Consider the following 13,527-nt stretch of genomic DNA (forward strand, 5'->3'; position numbering starts at 1 on the left):
AATTCCTGCAGTTGTGGGACAGAATCCTTTCTGGGCTGGACTGCTTTTGCCCGCAGGTGAGGGGACGGTCAGAACATAAACATACAAGCTGCGTCACGGTCCGGTTCACGGGCGATCAAAGTCCCAGCTGGGGAGGTCGGGACCAGGGGCAAGATGGCGGGGTGGGAGCAGGAACGGGGATCCAGAAGGCAGGAATCAGGAAGCCAAGAGTCCAAGGGTCAGGAAGCAAGGAGTCACGAAGTCAAGGGTCTGAGGATCAAGAAGCAGGGAGTCAAACGCAGCAAGGCAGGGAGCGTGTTGCTGTGGGAAAATGCTGACCTTATATCCCTTTCCCAGCTCTTGCCACCAGGTGCTGTGAGCTACCAATCGGCCTCACCTGTGAGGCCATTCCTTGCCTCTTCAGAACAAACTTAGGAAGGCCCCAGTCCTGCAAAGTCCTACTGGTCACAGGGCCTGGCTCCTGCACGAGCTGGCGCTGCAGGCGGAAGAGACACCCATGACTCTTTGCCAACCAGACCCATCTCTGCCTCTAGGTCTCCCTCCTCTCCTGCTTCTGCCTCCGAGTCCGGACTGCTCTCTGCCACTGACTCTCCCCGCTCACTAAACCCTGTCGCCTCTTCAGATTCCAACACCTCCTCTTCCCAGTCCTCCCCTTGTGACCACTCATCATTGTCCCACCACCAATCCCCTGGCTCTGAGCCTTCTTCCCTTGGGGGTTCCCCAGCTGGTGCCTCCCCTCTCTCCTCTGCGCCCAGCCAGTCCCGAACCCAGGAGCCCCCTCCCCTCCTGTGGTTTTCAGCAACTCGAATTCAGACGCATTGCTGCCTCTGAACGTGTAAGCAGAGCCCAGCCTCCATCATCAATAGCCTTTTCCTTCTCCACAAATTTGCCCAATCCTCTTTTTAAGCCATGTAGGTTAGGTGGCCATCCCTGCCTCCTGTGGCAGTGAGTTCCATAGGCTAACTGTGCACTTGCGTGCAGCAGAATTTCCTTCCATCCACCCTGAATTATTCTTATTTATACCCTGCCCCTCCTGGTTCAGAAAACCGGGCTCAGGGTGGCTAACAACAAATTTAAAACACTTAATTGATGCAACAAAAACAGCATAAAATACAGTATAAAACGTGAATAACGATCAATTAAATGGCTAAATTTGTCCCATTTGGGCCAGTGAGGGGAGAATTAGCTGTGGGATCCCAGAGTGGGTAATCTTCATAAAAAGGGAAGGAAGGGGAATAAGAGATCAGGCTAAGTTCAAATTGAAAGCCAGGCGCAATAGCTCAGTCTTACAGGCCCTGAGGAAGGAGGTTAAATCCCGCAGAGCCCTGGTCTCCTGGGACAGAGCATTCCACCAGGTTGGAGCCATCACTGAGAAGGCCCTGGCCCTGGTGGGGGATAGTCTGACTTCCTTAGGGCCCAGGACCTCTAAACTATGATTATTCATGGACCTTAAGGAAATCTCCCAGCCCTCGGCCTCATTGGATGCCCCTGTCCCTGGTCCCTGTTCTTCTTCTTCATGCTCAACGTTGAGCTAAACTCTGCTGCCTGCCGGTCGGTTGCGGCTGCAAGCGCAGGCCTGCTCACCCTGCATAACCCCACTTAGCATCTGGAGGATGGGAAGGAGGGAGAACTCCTGCGCGCTTCTCTGCTAAGGTTACTGCTTTGTATCCCAGCTCCTGGCTCTCCTCTCTTTCCCCTCCTGGGTCTGAGCAGGCCAGCTCCCTAATGAGCGGTTAATTGCTGTTTTGCAAAAGTGCCATCAGTAATTACCAAGGAGTGCTTTGCACTGTCTGGCAAGACCTGTGGGGGTGGGGTGGGGGCCGTGGGAGGGGGAGAGCAAAGGTAGTTGCCAGCAGTTTCTGGGCACTGAATCCACTTTGAGCTTTCCCCTTACGTCTTCAGTAGAACAGCTCCAAAATACGGGGCTTTTTTGCATGTCATGGGCATCGCTGTTTTTCGCCAAGGCAACGCCATTTGTGGTTATTGCCGCTGGGAATGACCGCATCCCAGGCACCAGGAAACAAAAGTCTCACGGTGGTATCCTGTTGGGAAGGTGCAAAATGATAGGGTGGGTTTGCATCAAACAAAAAACTGGGGGCCCCTTCTCTCTCCCCCTCTCTGAGAATCCCAGCTGACCTCTCACTTCTGGCTGCGATGAGCCATTTTTCAAAGCTCCCTGTCGTGACAGAATCTAATAATCGCCACCCAAGCTGCAGGCACCCAAGTCTTTCAGACCCAATGTGCTTTCTGTAGCAGTGGCTATGCTGATGCCTCCCTCTTGAGGGAGGCCGGTCCCCTTCGCTTTGCGCTCAGCGCCTGGCAACCAGAGATAGACTCTTCCTGGATATGGAGGTTCTGCTTAGCTACTTAGCACCAAGGCTGTTTGCATGCCGCAATTTTGTCGGAGGACTGAAAACCCACGGTGCGATGTCTTCTGCGTGAAAATGCAACATTTTGAGGGCGCCTCTGCGTGAATCTTACTTCAAAAGCCGGTTTCTAGCCATTGTGGACCCAATTCAATGGACTACTGCAATGTGCTCTACGTGGGGCTACCTTTGAAGGTGACCCGGAAACTGCAATTACAGTGGTACCTTGGGTTACATACGCTTCAGGTTACATACGCTTCAGGTTACAGACTCTGCTAACCCATAAATAGTACCTCAGGTTAAGAACTTTGCTTCAGGATGAGAACAGAAATTGTGCAGCAGCAGCGCAGCGGCAGCGGCGGGAGGCCCCATTAGCTAAAGTGGTGCTTCAGGTTAAGAACAGTTTCAGGTTAAGAACGGACCTCTGGAACGAATTAAGTTCTTAACCTGAGGTACCACTGTAATCCAGAATGCGGCAGCTAGACTGGGGACTGGGAGTGGCCGCCAGGACCACATAACATCGGTCCTGAGAGATCTGCATTGGCTCCCAGTATGTTTCCGAGCACAATTCAAAGTGTTGGTACTGACCTTGAAAGCCCTAAACAGCCTCGGCCCAATAGACCTGAAGGAGCATCTCCACTCCCATCGTTCTGCCCGGACGCTGAGATCCAGCGCCAAGGGCCTTCTGGCGGTTCTCTCATTGCAAGAAGACAAGTTACAGGGAACCAGGCAGAGGGCCTTCTCGGTGGTGGCACCCGCCCTGTGGAACGCCCTCCCTTCAGATGTGAAGGAAATAAGATAGCTGCTTAAAAGACATCGGAAGGCAGTCCTGTTTGAGGAAGTTTATAGAATATTTATAGAATTCCTTCAAATCATAAAATGTTCAAAATGAAATCTTTAGTCTCAAAGTCTCTGTACTTTGTACGGTGGAAGACAAGCTTTGTGTATTCAACAATGAATGAATGAATGACTTCGAATGAATGTATATAAATGAAAATATCGAATGCTGTGGAACAGTGTTCATGTAATAATGTAGTCGCAGCATTTGATATTTTCATTTACATACACTCATTCGAAATAAGATGGGTTTATGAAGCAATTCTATATCCACCCACCACGCTGACGAAGAATTATACAAAACACTAGTCAATATCCAGAATCACTGTTCAGTGTTGGACATCATTGTTGAATACAAATAGCTTCCCAGCTTGTCTTCCACCGTAAAAAGTCTGGCACCTCGCTTCATTTAAAGATTTCCAGAGACTTTGAGACTAAAGATTTCATTCTGAACTTTTTGTGATTTAAAGGAATTCTATAAAGATCGTTTATTACGTATGTTTACGGTCATCGTGTTGCCTAGACATTACTCTGGAACGGGATGCCCCTTCATAGCTGTCAACGTTTCCCTTTTTTAAAAAGGGAAATCCCCTTATTCCGAATAGGATTCCTCGCGAGAAAAGGGAACAGTTGACAGCTATTCTCCCCTTCCCGCTGGGGCCTTGACATCCACGCTGGGTCCCTGTGATGTGTGATTCAGCTGGGTCCCTTCCAGGCTGGGCGGGGGTCCCCATGCTTAATATGTGCAGATTTGGGTCCCTGGCTTCTTAGCAACAACACATTGGTTGGGGGGGGGGAAGGACGGAGCCTGGGAACTGCCCCCGCCCCTCTTCCCGAGCGCCCCTTTCTGCCAGAGGTCATGGGAGCGGCTTGCATTCCTATGCGCTGCTTTTTCTTTTGCAAATGAGCTTGGTTTCCCCCCTTAAAAAAACACAACAAAACCGCCTGAGTGCGCAGCCACAATGCCCCCCCTTTTCTTCCCTCCAGCTCCCTTAAAGAGCTTTGTGGGGGGGGGGGTGCGCTGAGCAGCTGGCGCTCTGCATGGGGGCTCTTAGCTTGGCAACAGCAGATGGCCGTATTGTCCATCGGGTGGGGAGGGGGGTGGCTTTGTATGGCGGGGGGGGGGCGTCTTCGAAGGGAAAGATTCCCTCCATTGGCATCTTGGGGGGGCCAGAGGTCATCTGAGAGCGGGGGGGGGCAGCGTTGGTGAGAAGCAACACAATTCCCTTTGGGGAGATACGCAGCGTGGCGCAAAAAGGCGGTGGATCGCGTCTTGCTGGCACCAAGCGCACCGCGCCCCCCTTGCGAATGAGGCCGTGGAATCGTAAAACGGTCGAATTGCAAAGGGACCCTGAAGGGGCATCTAGTCCAACCCCCCCCCCCCGAAATGCAGGAACCGCAGCACTTTTGCTCCACCATTGGAATGTGGCCCCCAGAGGTTATATGGGAGAGAATGTGGCCCTTGAGCTTCCCACAGTTGTTCGTTGGCATCTATTTCTCACTTTCCTGTATAGCTTAGTTTAGATTATTTACAGTCGGAGACCAGCTTATAAAACACACTTGGGGGTTACAGTCACAGAAGGAAAACAAACAATTAAAACAATGTACAACAATAAATTTAAAATTTATAAATGCGATTAGCGTATAGACACTTAAAACTTTCAGATAAACTACCGCAGGGAGCTGACCCAGAGTCACCCATGGAACCGAGTTTGGGGATTTTCCTAACGAACTCGTTTGGGTCAGGGGATGGTCTGCGCCTACAGATCTGTACACAGAATCTGGCGACCGTCCGGGTCGTCTTCTGATTTTTGCCCAACAGGAAAAGGTCGAACTTTTTTTCTGTATCTTTTCTACTGCACAACTTTATGTCTTTTTGTTGTAATTTTTAAAAATGTTTTTTTAAATTTTTTTTTTAATTAAAAATGTTTTTTAATTGTTTTGATTTGTTTTAATTGTTGTTGTAATTTTTTTTTTAACGAATCAGCAATCGATAAATTCATTATCGAAGGGGGTTTTCTGCCCCCTGCGTTATTGTCATAAGAAATGATGAGCAATATGTCATAATTAATATTATTCCAGCTCCACAATAAGAAAAAAAAAAAAAGATGGATGGTCACAGGGATGCCACAACATTGTCGGTCCCTTCTGACTCTGTGGATTCCGCGAATGTTAATCGTTTTAAGCAAAAATGAGGCAAAAATCAGTTTTAAGCGAAAATCAGTCAGGAGGTTTAGGCAGGAAACTTTCCTCCTGGGGGGTTCCCCTCTGCAAGTTCAAATTTGGCTGGAGATTGCTGCGTGAAAGGCACTCTGCAACTGCTCAGAGGCAACCTTATCCCAGTGCTTCACCTGTTCTGGTGGTGAGCCATTGCTCTGCAAAGTTGAGTGTGGTTGACCTCTGGCTTCTCCCGTGGGAAAAGTTGTGGAACGAACGGTTAGATTGCTTCATTTTTGGAGAAGGCTTTTTTTTGGGGGGGGGGGAGTACAGCTGGGTGTGTAGTGGGAGAGTGGTTGCAGGAGCTGCCCTCTATTTGTGCAACTCTATGCCATTCACTTCCACGTATAATAATTATAATAATAATTTATTATTTATACCCCGCCCATCTGGCTGGGTTTCCCTAGCCACTCTGGACGGCTTCCAACTGAATATTAAAAACACTACAGTATCAGACATTAAAAACTTCCCTAAAGAGGGCCGCCTTCAGTTGTCTTTTAAAAGTAAAATAGCCTTGACATCTGCTGGGAGGGTGTTCCACAAGGTGGGCGCCACCACCAAGAAGGCCCTCTGCCTGGTTTCCTGTAACCTCGATTCTCGCAGCGAGGGAACTGCCAGAAGGCCCTCGGCGCTGGAACCTCAGTGTCTGGGCTGAACGACGGAGGTGGAGACGCTCCTTCAGGTATATGGAATTGAGGCCATTTAGGGCTTTCAGGGTCAGCACCAACACTTTGAATTGTGCTCGAAACATACTGGGAGCCGTAACTGTGTTTGAACAGCGTAGCAGGCACTCAAAGTTCCCTGGAAATATTGCTATGGTTTGTTGCCGGCTCAACTATCTAGTTGTGACTTGCCTTTGTTGAGAGTCCTACATTGCGGGGGTTGGTCTGGATGACCTTTGGGTTCCCTTCCAAATCTGCGATGACTCTTTCTGACCTCTGGATTCTCTCCTTTCTTTCCTCTCTCTGCTTCTTGTTTGTTTCCCCTCTTCTTCTCCTCCCCGCCGCCGGCAGATACCGAACCCCCTCTGAGCTCCACAACGACAACTTCTCGCTGTCCACAATTGCGGAGGGCTCGCACCCAAATGTAAGGAAATTTTGTGACACCCCCTCCAACCTCTCCCCTCATGCTCGTGCATTGGCTTACTATGATAACATTATCTGTCAGGTAACTCGTCTTCTTCACGTCTCCCCCCCTTGCTGCATGCCTCCTGCCCCCCCCACCCTCGTCTCCCGCCCCACTGCCTGCCCCAGAGCACGCTCAGACCACCACCAGCGAGAGAAATTGCCGGTGCCTACAATGGTGGAATAGTGAAGTCGGGGGGTCTGGCTGCCCCCAAACCAGAGATAACTCCAAAACAGCCCCACTGGCTTTGGCCAGAGGCCCACCTAAACTGGTACCCTGTTTTCCCAGGGTCAGAATGCCCCACAGAACCTAGGGATCAAGATAGACTGCCCCTGCAGCTGGAAGTTCCATACGGATGTCAGAAGAGCCAGTGGCTCAGTACAGCTGAAACTCGAAAAATTAGAATATCGTGGAAAGTTCCTTGATTTCCGTAATTCAACTTAAAAGGTGAAACTAATATATGAGATTGACTCATGGCACGCAAAGCGAGATCTGCTTCTACTTCTCAGAGGTCCAAATCTTGCTCGATTTGCAATCCTTGTTTTGCTGATTTCCTTAAATATTCTAATTTCTGAGATGGTTAATTTGGGGTTTTCATAAAGCTGTGCGTTATCGCAACAATAACAAATCAAGGCTTGACATCTCTCGCTTTGCATGTCACGAGTCTATCTCATATACAGTGGTGCCTCGCAAGACGAAATTAATCCGTTCCACGAGTCTCTTCGTCTAGCGGTTTTTTCATCTTGCGAAGCAACCCTATTAGCGGCTTAGCGCTATTAGCGGTTTAGCGGCTTAGCGGCTATTAAAGGCTTAGCGGCTTAGCGGCTAAAAGGCTATTAGCGGCTTAGCGGCTTAGAAAAAGGGGGGGAAAGCGGAAAAAATCGCAAGACTCGCAAGACGTTTTCGTCTTGCGAAGCAAGCCCATAGGGAAAATTGTCTTGCGAAGCAACTCAAAAATGGAAAACCCTTTCGTCTAGTGGGTTTTTCGTCTTGTGAGGCATTCGTCTTGCGGGGCACCACTGTATCAGTTTCACCTTTCAAGTTGAATTGTGGAAATCAAGGAACTTTTCCATGATATTCAAATTTTTCGAGTTTCACCTGTAGGTTCCTCCAGGAAACACCCTGGCAGGAACCCCGTAAGTTCCTAAGAAGTGGCCAGTTATCCCAGCGGCACGGTGGGACTCCCACAAGGCAGGGACCTGAGTTCGATACTTGCACACTCCTCCCTTGTGAATCCAGACAGCTGGATGTGTTCGAAAGCATCCTTTTTCTGTGGATTTATCTAGTCCCCGTCGGTGGGTGTCACTGTCTCCTGCGGAAGGGAGTTCCCTAGTTTAATGGCACACTGCGTGTGAAAATTCTGCCCTTTCCAAGATTCAGCTTCCTTGAATGCCCACAAGTTTTTTCCATTATGAGAGAGGGACGGGGGGAAATTCTTCCTTCTCTCTGCACACTGTATAAACTTCTGCCATATCCTCTGTTATACTTGCCTTTCCCCTTCCAAGCTGAAAATGCAACCTTTCCCCTCGTAGAGAGTTGCTGCAACCCAACTGATCATTTTCTGCAGAATATATCCTTTTAAAGGGACACGGGTGGCGCTGTGGGTTAAACCACAGAGCCTAGGACTTGCCGATCAGAAGGTCAGCGGTTCGAATCCCCGCGACGGGGTGAGCTCCCGTTGCTTGGTCCCTGCTCCTGCCAACCTAGCAGTTCGAAAGCACCTCAAAGTGCAAGTAGATAAATAGGTACCACTCCGGCGGGAAGGTAAACGGCGTTTCTGTGCACTGCTCTGGTTTGCCAGAAGTGGCTTAGTCCTGCTGGCCACATGACCCGGAAGCTGTACGCCGGCTCCCTTGGCCAGTAAAGCGAGATGAGCGCCACAACCCCAGAGTCGGTCACGACTGGACCTAATGATCAGGGGTCCCTTTACCTTTACCTTTATATCCTTTTAAAAAGAGCAGCTCTCTGCCGCCCTCTAATGGTGGGGCCGATCCATGAAGGAGTTGTGCCACTGTTCCCCCACATGGCTGCGTTTATCTGCACCCCCTCTGCTCATCCCGTGCACTGAGCCTGCCTGCCTGCCTAACCCTCTTTTCCAGGGCCTCTGCGAAAGTCAACCACATTTGCATAAAATGCACTTTTATCCAGATTTTAAAAAAGACAACTATACAAATTAATGCTGCAATCCTATATGCCTCTACCTGAAAGTCAGCCAGTCAGAAAAATGACCGCCAAACATGCCCCGCTGGATGTCCAGTAGCTTTGGGGCAGCCGTGTAGAATTGAAATATCGTAAGGGACCCCCCAGCGGTCATCTAGTCCAGCCCCGATGCAGAGGAGGAATCACAACCAAATATTTTGAGAAGCAGGAAACGAGGAAGGTCTTGCACCTTTCAGCAAAGCAACTGTTTGGCCTGGCGATGCGCATGATTAGCGATTGGGGGCGGGGGCGGTGTTGCTGAATGTGGCCCCCCAGATCTCTCGATCCGGCCCTTGGGACTGTCGAGCCTGCAGCCTGCTGTTGCTTGCCTGAGCAATGCTTCCCCGATGAATGTGCTCCCTGCCCCTCCTTCCCTTCCATGTTTCCGCAACCCCCCCCCCCGCCTCCCTTGTGTCCATCCTCACGGGGCTTGGACCCTGCTTGTCTGCGTGCCGACAACCACATGCCCACACCCACGTCTGGCCACGGGGGTCTCGGGATGGGGGCACGAGGCTGCTATGCGCTTGCTGCTTCCTCTCTCCAGTGCTGCCTGTGGGGGGCGGTTGGGGGGGGAGATGGGGACGCCACAGAGCATGTGCAGAGAGCATCAGGGACGTTCTGGGGGTGTCAACAGACAGACCTCCTCAGCTGGGGGTTTCAGGGTATTTATTTCATTATTTTTGCGTGCTTATTTATTGTAGGCATTTAATATTCCACCGTTCATTAAAAAGCACACACACACACACACACTTTTCAATCCAGATAGATAGACAGACAGACAGATATACTGTAAATAGATAGATAGATGATAGATATAGATAGATGATAGATAGATAGACAGACAGACAGACAGAAAGACAGACAGAGAGAGAGAGAGAGAGAGAGAGAAAGACAGATATAGATAGATGATAGATATAGATAGACAGACAGACAGATATATATACTGTAAATAGATAGATGATAGAGATAGATAGATGATAGATAGAGATAGATAGATAGATAGATAGATAGATAGATAGATAGATAGATAGATAGATAGATGATAGATAGATAGATAGACAGACAGACAGACAGACAGACAGATATATATATATATATATAGAGAGAGAGATATACCACAATCCTATGTGCATTTGCCAGGGAGTTGCTGCTGGCTCATGTAGCAGGAGGTCCCAATTCATGATCCACCAGCTTTCTTATATATATTGGGTTTCTAAATTGTATTTTGGTTTGAATCCTGTGGTATTCAAACTGCGCTACAATAAAAACGCAGCATATACGAAATGTCGTCGGCAGGGACTTTCACGTGCAGTGCGCCGTTAAACCAGGGAACTCCCTTCCGCAGGAGGCAGCAACGCCCACCAACCTGAACAGTGCGCTTCTGCGCGTGTGGCGAAACCCGGAAGTATATCCTTCCGGGGTTGCTGCGTTCTCAACCCGGAAGTTACGTTCCAAGAGTCCACTGTATTAATATATATACTGCTTATCTGCCAAGCTGGCTCCCAAAGGGATTTTACAACTATGAAATCTGTCACAAAATCCAAACAGAATTAAAACGTCCAGGAACAATTCCGTTGGAGAATTAAAGCATCCTTATTTAAAATGCGGGACGCGGGTGGTGCTGTGGGTTAAACCACAGAGCCTAGGGCTTGCCGATCAGAAGGTCAGAGGTTCGTATCCCCGCGACGGGGTGAGCTCCCGTTGCTCGGTCCCTGCTCCTGTCAACCTAGCAGTTCAAAAGCACATCAAAGTACAAGTAGATAAATAGGTACCGCTCCGGTGGGAAGGTAAACGGCGTTTCCATGCGCTGCTCTGGTTCACCAGAAGCGGCTTAGTCATTCTGGCCACATGACCCAGAAGCTGTACGCCAGCTCCCTTGGCCAATAAAGGGAGATGAGCGCCGCAACCCCAGAGTCAGCCACGACTGGACCTAATGGTCAGGGGTCCCTTTACCTTTAAAAGATTTACCTTTACCTTTATTTAAAATGCACAGTAACCCAGTTTAAAAAAATAAAATTTATTTGAGACCAGCACCCTGGTACCCTAAATTATACTGGAGTTAATTGCCAGAATCCCGATGCTGTCCTCAGAAGCGTAGTTGATACCACGTTGTTATGTTTGCTTTTTACTACATTTCTATAGTCGCCCCACGTAACCGGAGTCCTCTGACTGGATCAGGGAGGAGAAAACCCAGAAACCTTAAACTGCAGTTTGAGGCAAGGGGAAACCGTTGCAGTTTAACGAAAGAACTTGAAACTTAAAACCTAGGGCTTAAAATTTGATTTAAAACTGGGAGGAGTGGCAGTTTAATTGGTTAAAAAGGCACGGACAGGCAGAAAGATCTTCGCTCAGCGCATTCCAGATTAGGGTGCCTGGAAGACCTCTCCGCGTGGAGATCTGTTCCATAGCCAGGAGCACAGAGAGTCAGGCCATTGGTCCAGCTAGCTACTTCCCACACTGACCGGCAGCTGCCCTCCTTCAACTCAGAAAGGCGGCTTTCCCAGCCCTAACTGGAGAAGCCTTTTGGGACTAAACCTGGGATTCAAAGGAGGTGCTCTCCCAGTGAGCTAGGGGGAGGCGTTTCCAAAGTAAAGGAAGGATTGAACTCTGATGAATAAGAATACACACAGAGGCTTGAACCAGCAAGACCCTGGGAAGGGTGCGTATAATAATCTCTCCCTCCACCCCCTGGCCCAGGTCGTTTTATTCACAAAAGAGGTTTTTACAGAGTGTTCGTAAGAACCAATCAGATTTCTTCTAAGCATTTCAACAAACCCCAAGTGGGGACAAAGTTAAACTACCAAAACTAATTAAGCATGGGGTAAATAAAACAGAACTACAAAGGAGTGCATTTGAAAGTGATAAACAAGCAATATAGATGATAAGGATGGCCAGGAGGACAGCGATCATTATCACCTTCAGGTGAGATCTGTTTCCTGGCCCTAAGATTAACATCCTAATATTAACATATCTGAAAAGCTACATCAAAGAAACTGCCCACTGTCTTTGATGACCCAGGGTGCCTGCCTGGCGAAGCAACTGGCAGTGTACATGACTGGTCAAGCAAGAGAAATGGAACAGGGATGCAGAGGTGTGGATTGATCAGAAATCCTATCAAAATAGTTTAAACTCAGTCAACGCAATGCTTTCATTGCTGAGACAGATGGCTTACTCTATATTTGTTATAATTCCTCATAGCAATCCCACCTGATCACTACACTAGGGCCCGGCTCCAAAAACAAGATTCTAGCCCTCATGGAGGTCTGGTTTGAATGAGAACCCCAAAAGCTGCCTTATTACCCAGTCGGGGCATGGATCCATCCAATTCATTATTGTCTGCGCTGATTGACTCTCCAGGATCAGGGGCAGGGATCTTGCCGAATCCCTGGGGATTAAGCCCAGGGGGCTGGAATGGATGACCTCACGGGTCCCTCCCAGCTCTACAGTTGTACGATTCAGGAGCTTGTGATTTTTTACCTCGAAGCATAGGATTCAGCCAGCTAGCGGCCTTTGCGCCAGGATCCGACCCCAAGCTTCCCCCGTCCATGCTAGGCCTTCCTAGTTGATATCTCTGTTGCCATCGCCGCTTCCAGCACTGACTCCCTTTTCTCTCTCACGCTTCCTTGCTCCCTCCCTTCCTGACCGCCCCCCCCCCCAATTTAGGACGACCCCAATGCCCCCCACAAGCTTCAAGACCCCTTGAAGTCCTGCCTGAAAGACGAGGAGTCCTTCAACATCCAGAACTCCATGTCGCCCAAACTGGACAACGGCAAAGGGGAACCGGACGACTCGGAGGTGAATTGCTTGCAGAACAACCTGACATGAGAGCCCAGAAGGAGAGAAAGAAAGAGGAGAGAGAGAGAGAGAGAGAAAGAAAGAAAGAACGAAAGAAAAGAAAGAAAGAGAGAAAGAGAGAGGAAATGAGGAGGGAGGGGGAAAACAGAAATAAGGCGGAATAAAACATTTAAGAGCACGAGGGTCGCCCCCTCTTTGTACAAAGCTCATTTCTCGTAATCATTCATTCTCTTTGCTTTCCCTTCCCCGACGACTTCATAGCATGCCTTGATGTGTTTTTGTACAGCGGGAAAAACAAGGGTAATAATAAAGAATACACAAGAAGACGAAACTCTTCCTCTATCAAGTGTGTCCCGTCCCCCCCATGAATTGTGTGTGTTGGGTTGTGTGTTCTGTTGCCGTCTGTATAATGCCTGGGTTAGCCTCACTCCTGACTCTTCCCCCCCTTCCCCTCCCTCCCTCCCAAATCTCCCCCCTCACTGCTGTGATTTCTAAACCTTTGCTGTGACTCGACTGACTTTTTTTTGTATTTTACCCAGCCTTTTTTGGAGAAACGAGTTTGAAAATGTGAAAAAAATTAAAATACCTTGAAATAATAATAATAATTAAAAAATACAAAACATTTTTTTAAAGTTAAGCTGCTGCCGTGCGTCTCTTCCTGCGTGTGGGGGGGTGATGGGGGAGGTCAGGATTGGGAGGGGCAGCCGCTCTGGAAACGGCCAGGCACGATTCCTGCATTAAAGGGGGTTGGTCTGGATGGCCTTTGGAGGGCCCTTCCAACTCCCAGGATTTGGGAAGGCGAGAAAGGCAGGCGCTAACTGCGACAGGTGACCTTCAAATGCTGAGATGTGGGGGAAAGCGGGTGTGGACACCAGGATCACAGGTGAAGATGCTCAGATTGAGGAAACGATTTTGGAAATGTTATAGGGTCTGAAGGAAAGAACGCCATTGCCCCCCACATGTCACCGGGCCATTGCTTAGTCAGCAG

At 49.1% G+C, this 13,527-nt stretch overlaps 1 protein-coding gene across 3 annotated transcripts in view; it reads left to right on the forward strand.

Annotated features, from left to right (window-relative positions):
* Positions 1-13,176, forward strand: part of CSPG5 (chondroitin sulfate proteoglycan 5) — a 28,315-nt gene extending 15,139 nt beyond the window's left edge. Inside the window, exons 4-5 of one of the 3 annotated variants that reach the window (XM_028750255.2) lie at positions 6,434-6,587; positions 12,408-13,176. In XM_028750255.2, the coding sequence (XP_028606088.2) occupies positions 6,434-6,587; positions 12,408-12,569 (316 nt within the window). In that variant the 3' untranslated portion in view covers positions 12,570-13,176. The remainder of the gene's footprint in view (positions 1-6,433; positions 6,588-12,407) is intronic. The other 2 variants (XM_077936629.1, XM_077936630.1) reach the window with 2 other exon arrangements.
* The last annotated feature ends 351 nt before the right edge of the window (positions 13,177-13,527 follow it).

Source organism: Podarcis muralis, chromosome 12 (assembly GCF_964188315.1).
Source record: "Podarcis muralis chromosome 12, rPodMur119.hap1.1, whole genome shotgun sequence".
Classification (NCBI taxonomy): Eukaryota; Metazoa; Chordata; class Lepidosauria; order Squamata; family Lacertidae; genus Podarcis; species Podarcis muralis.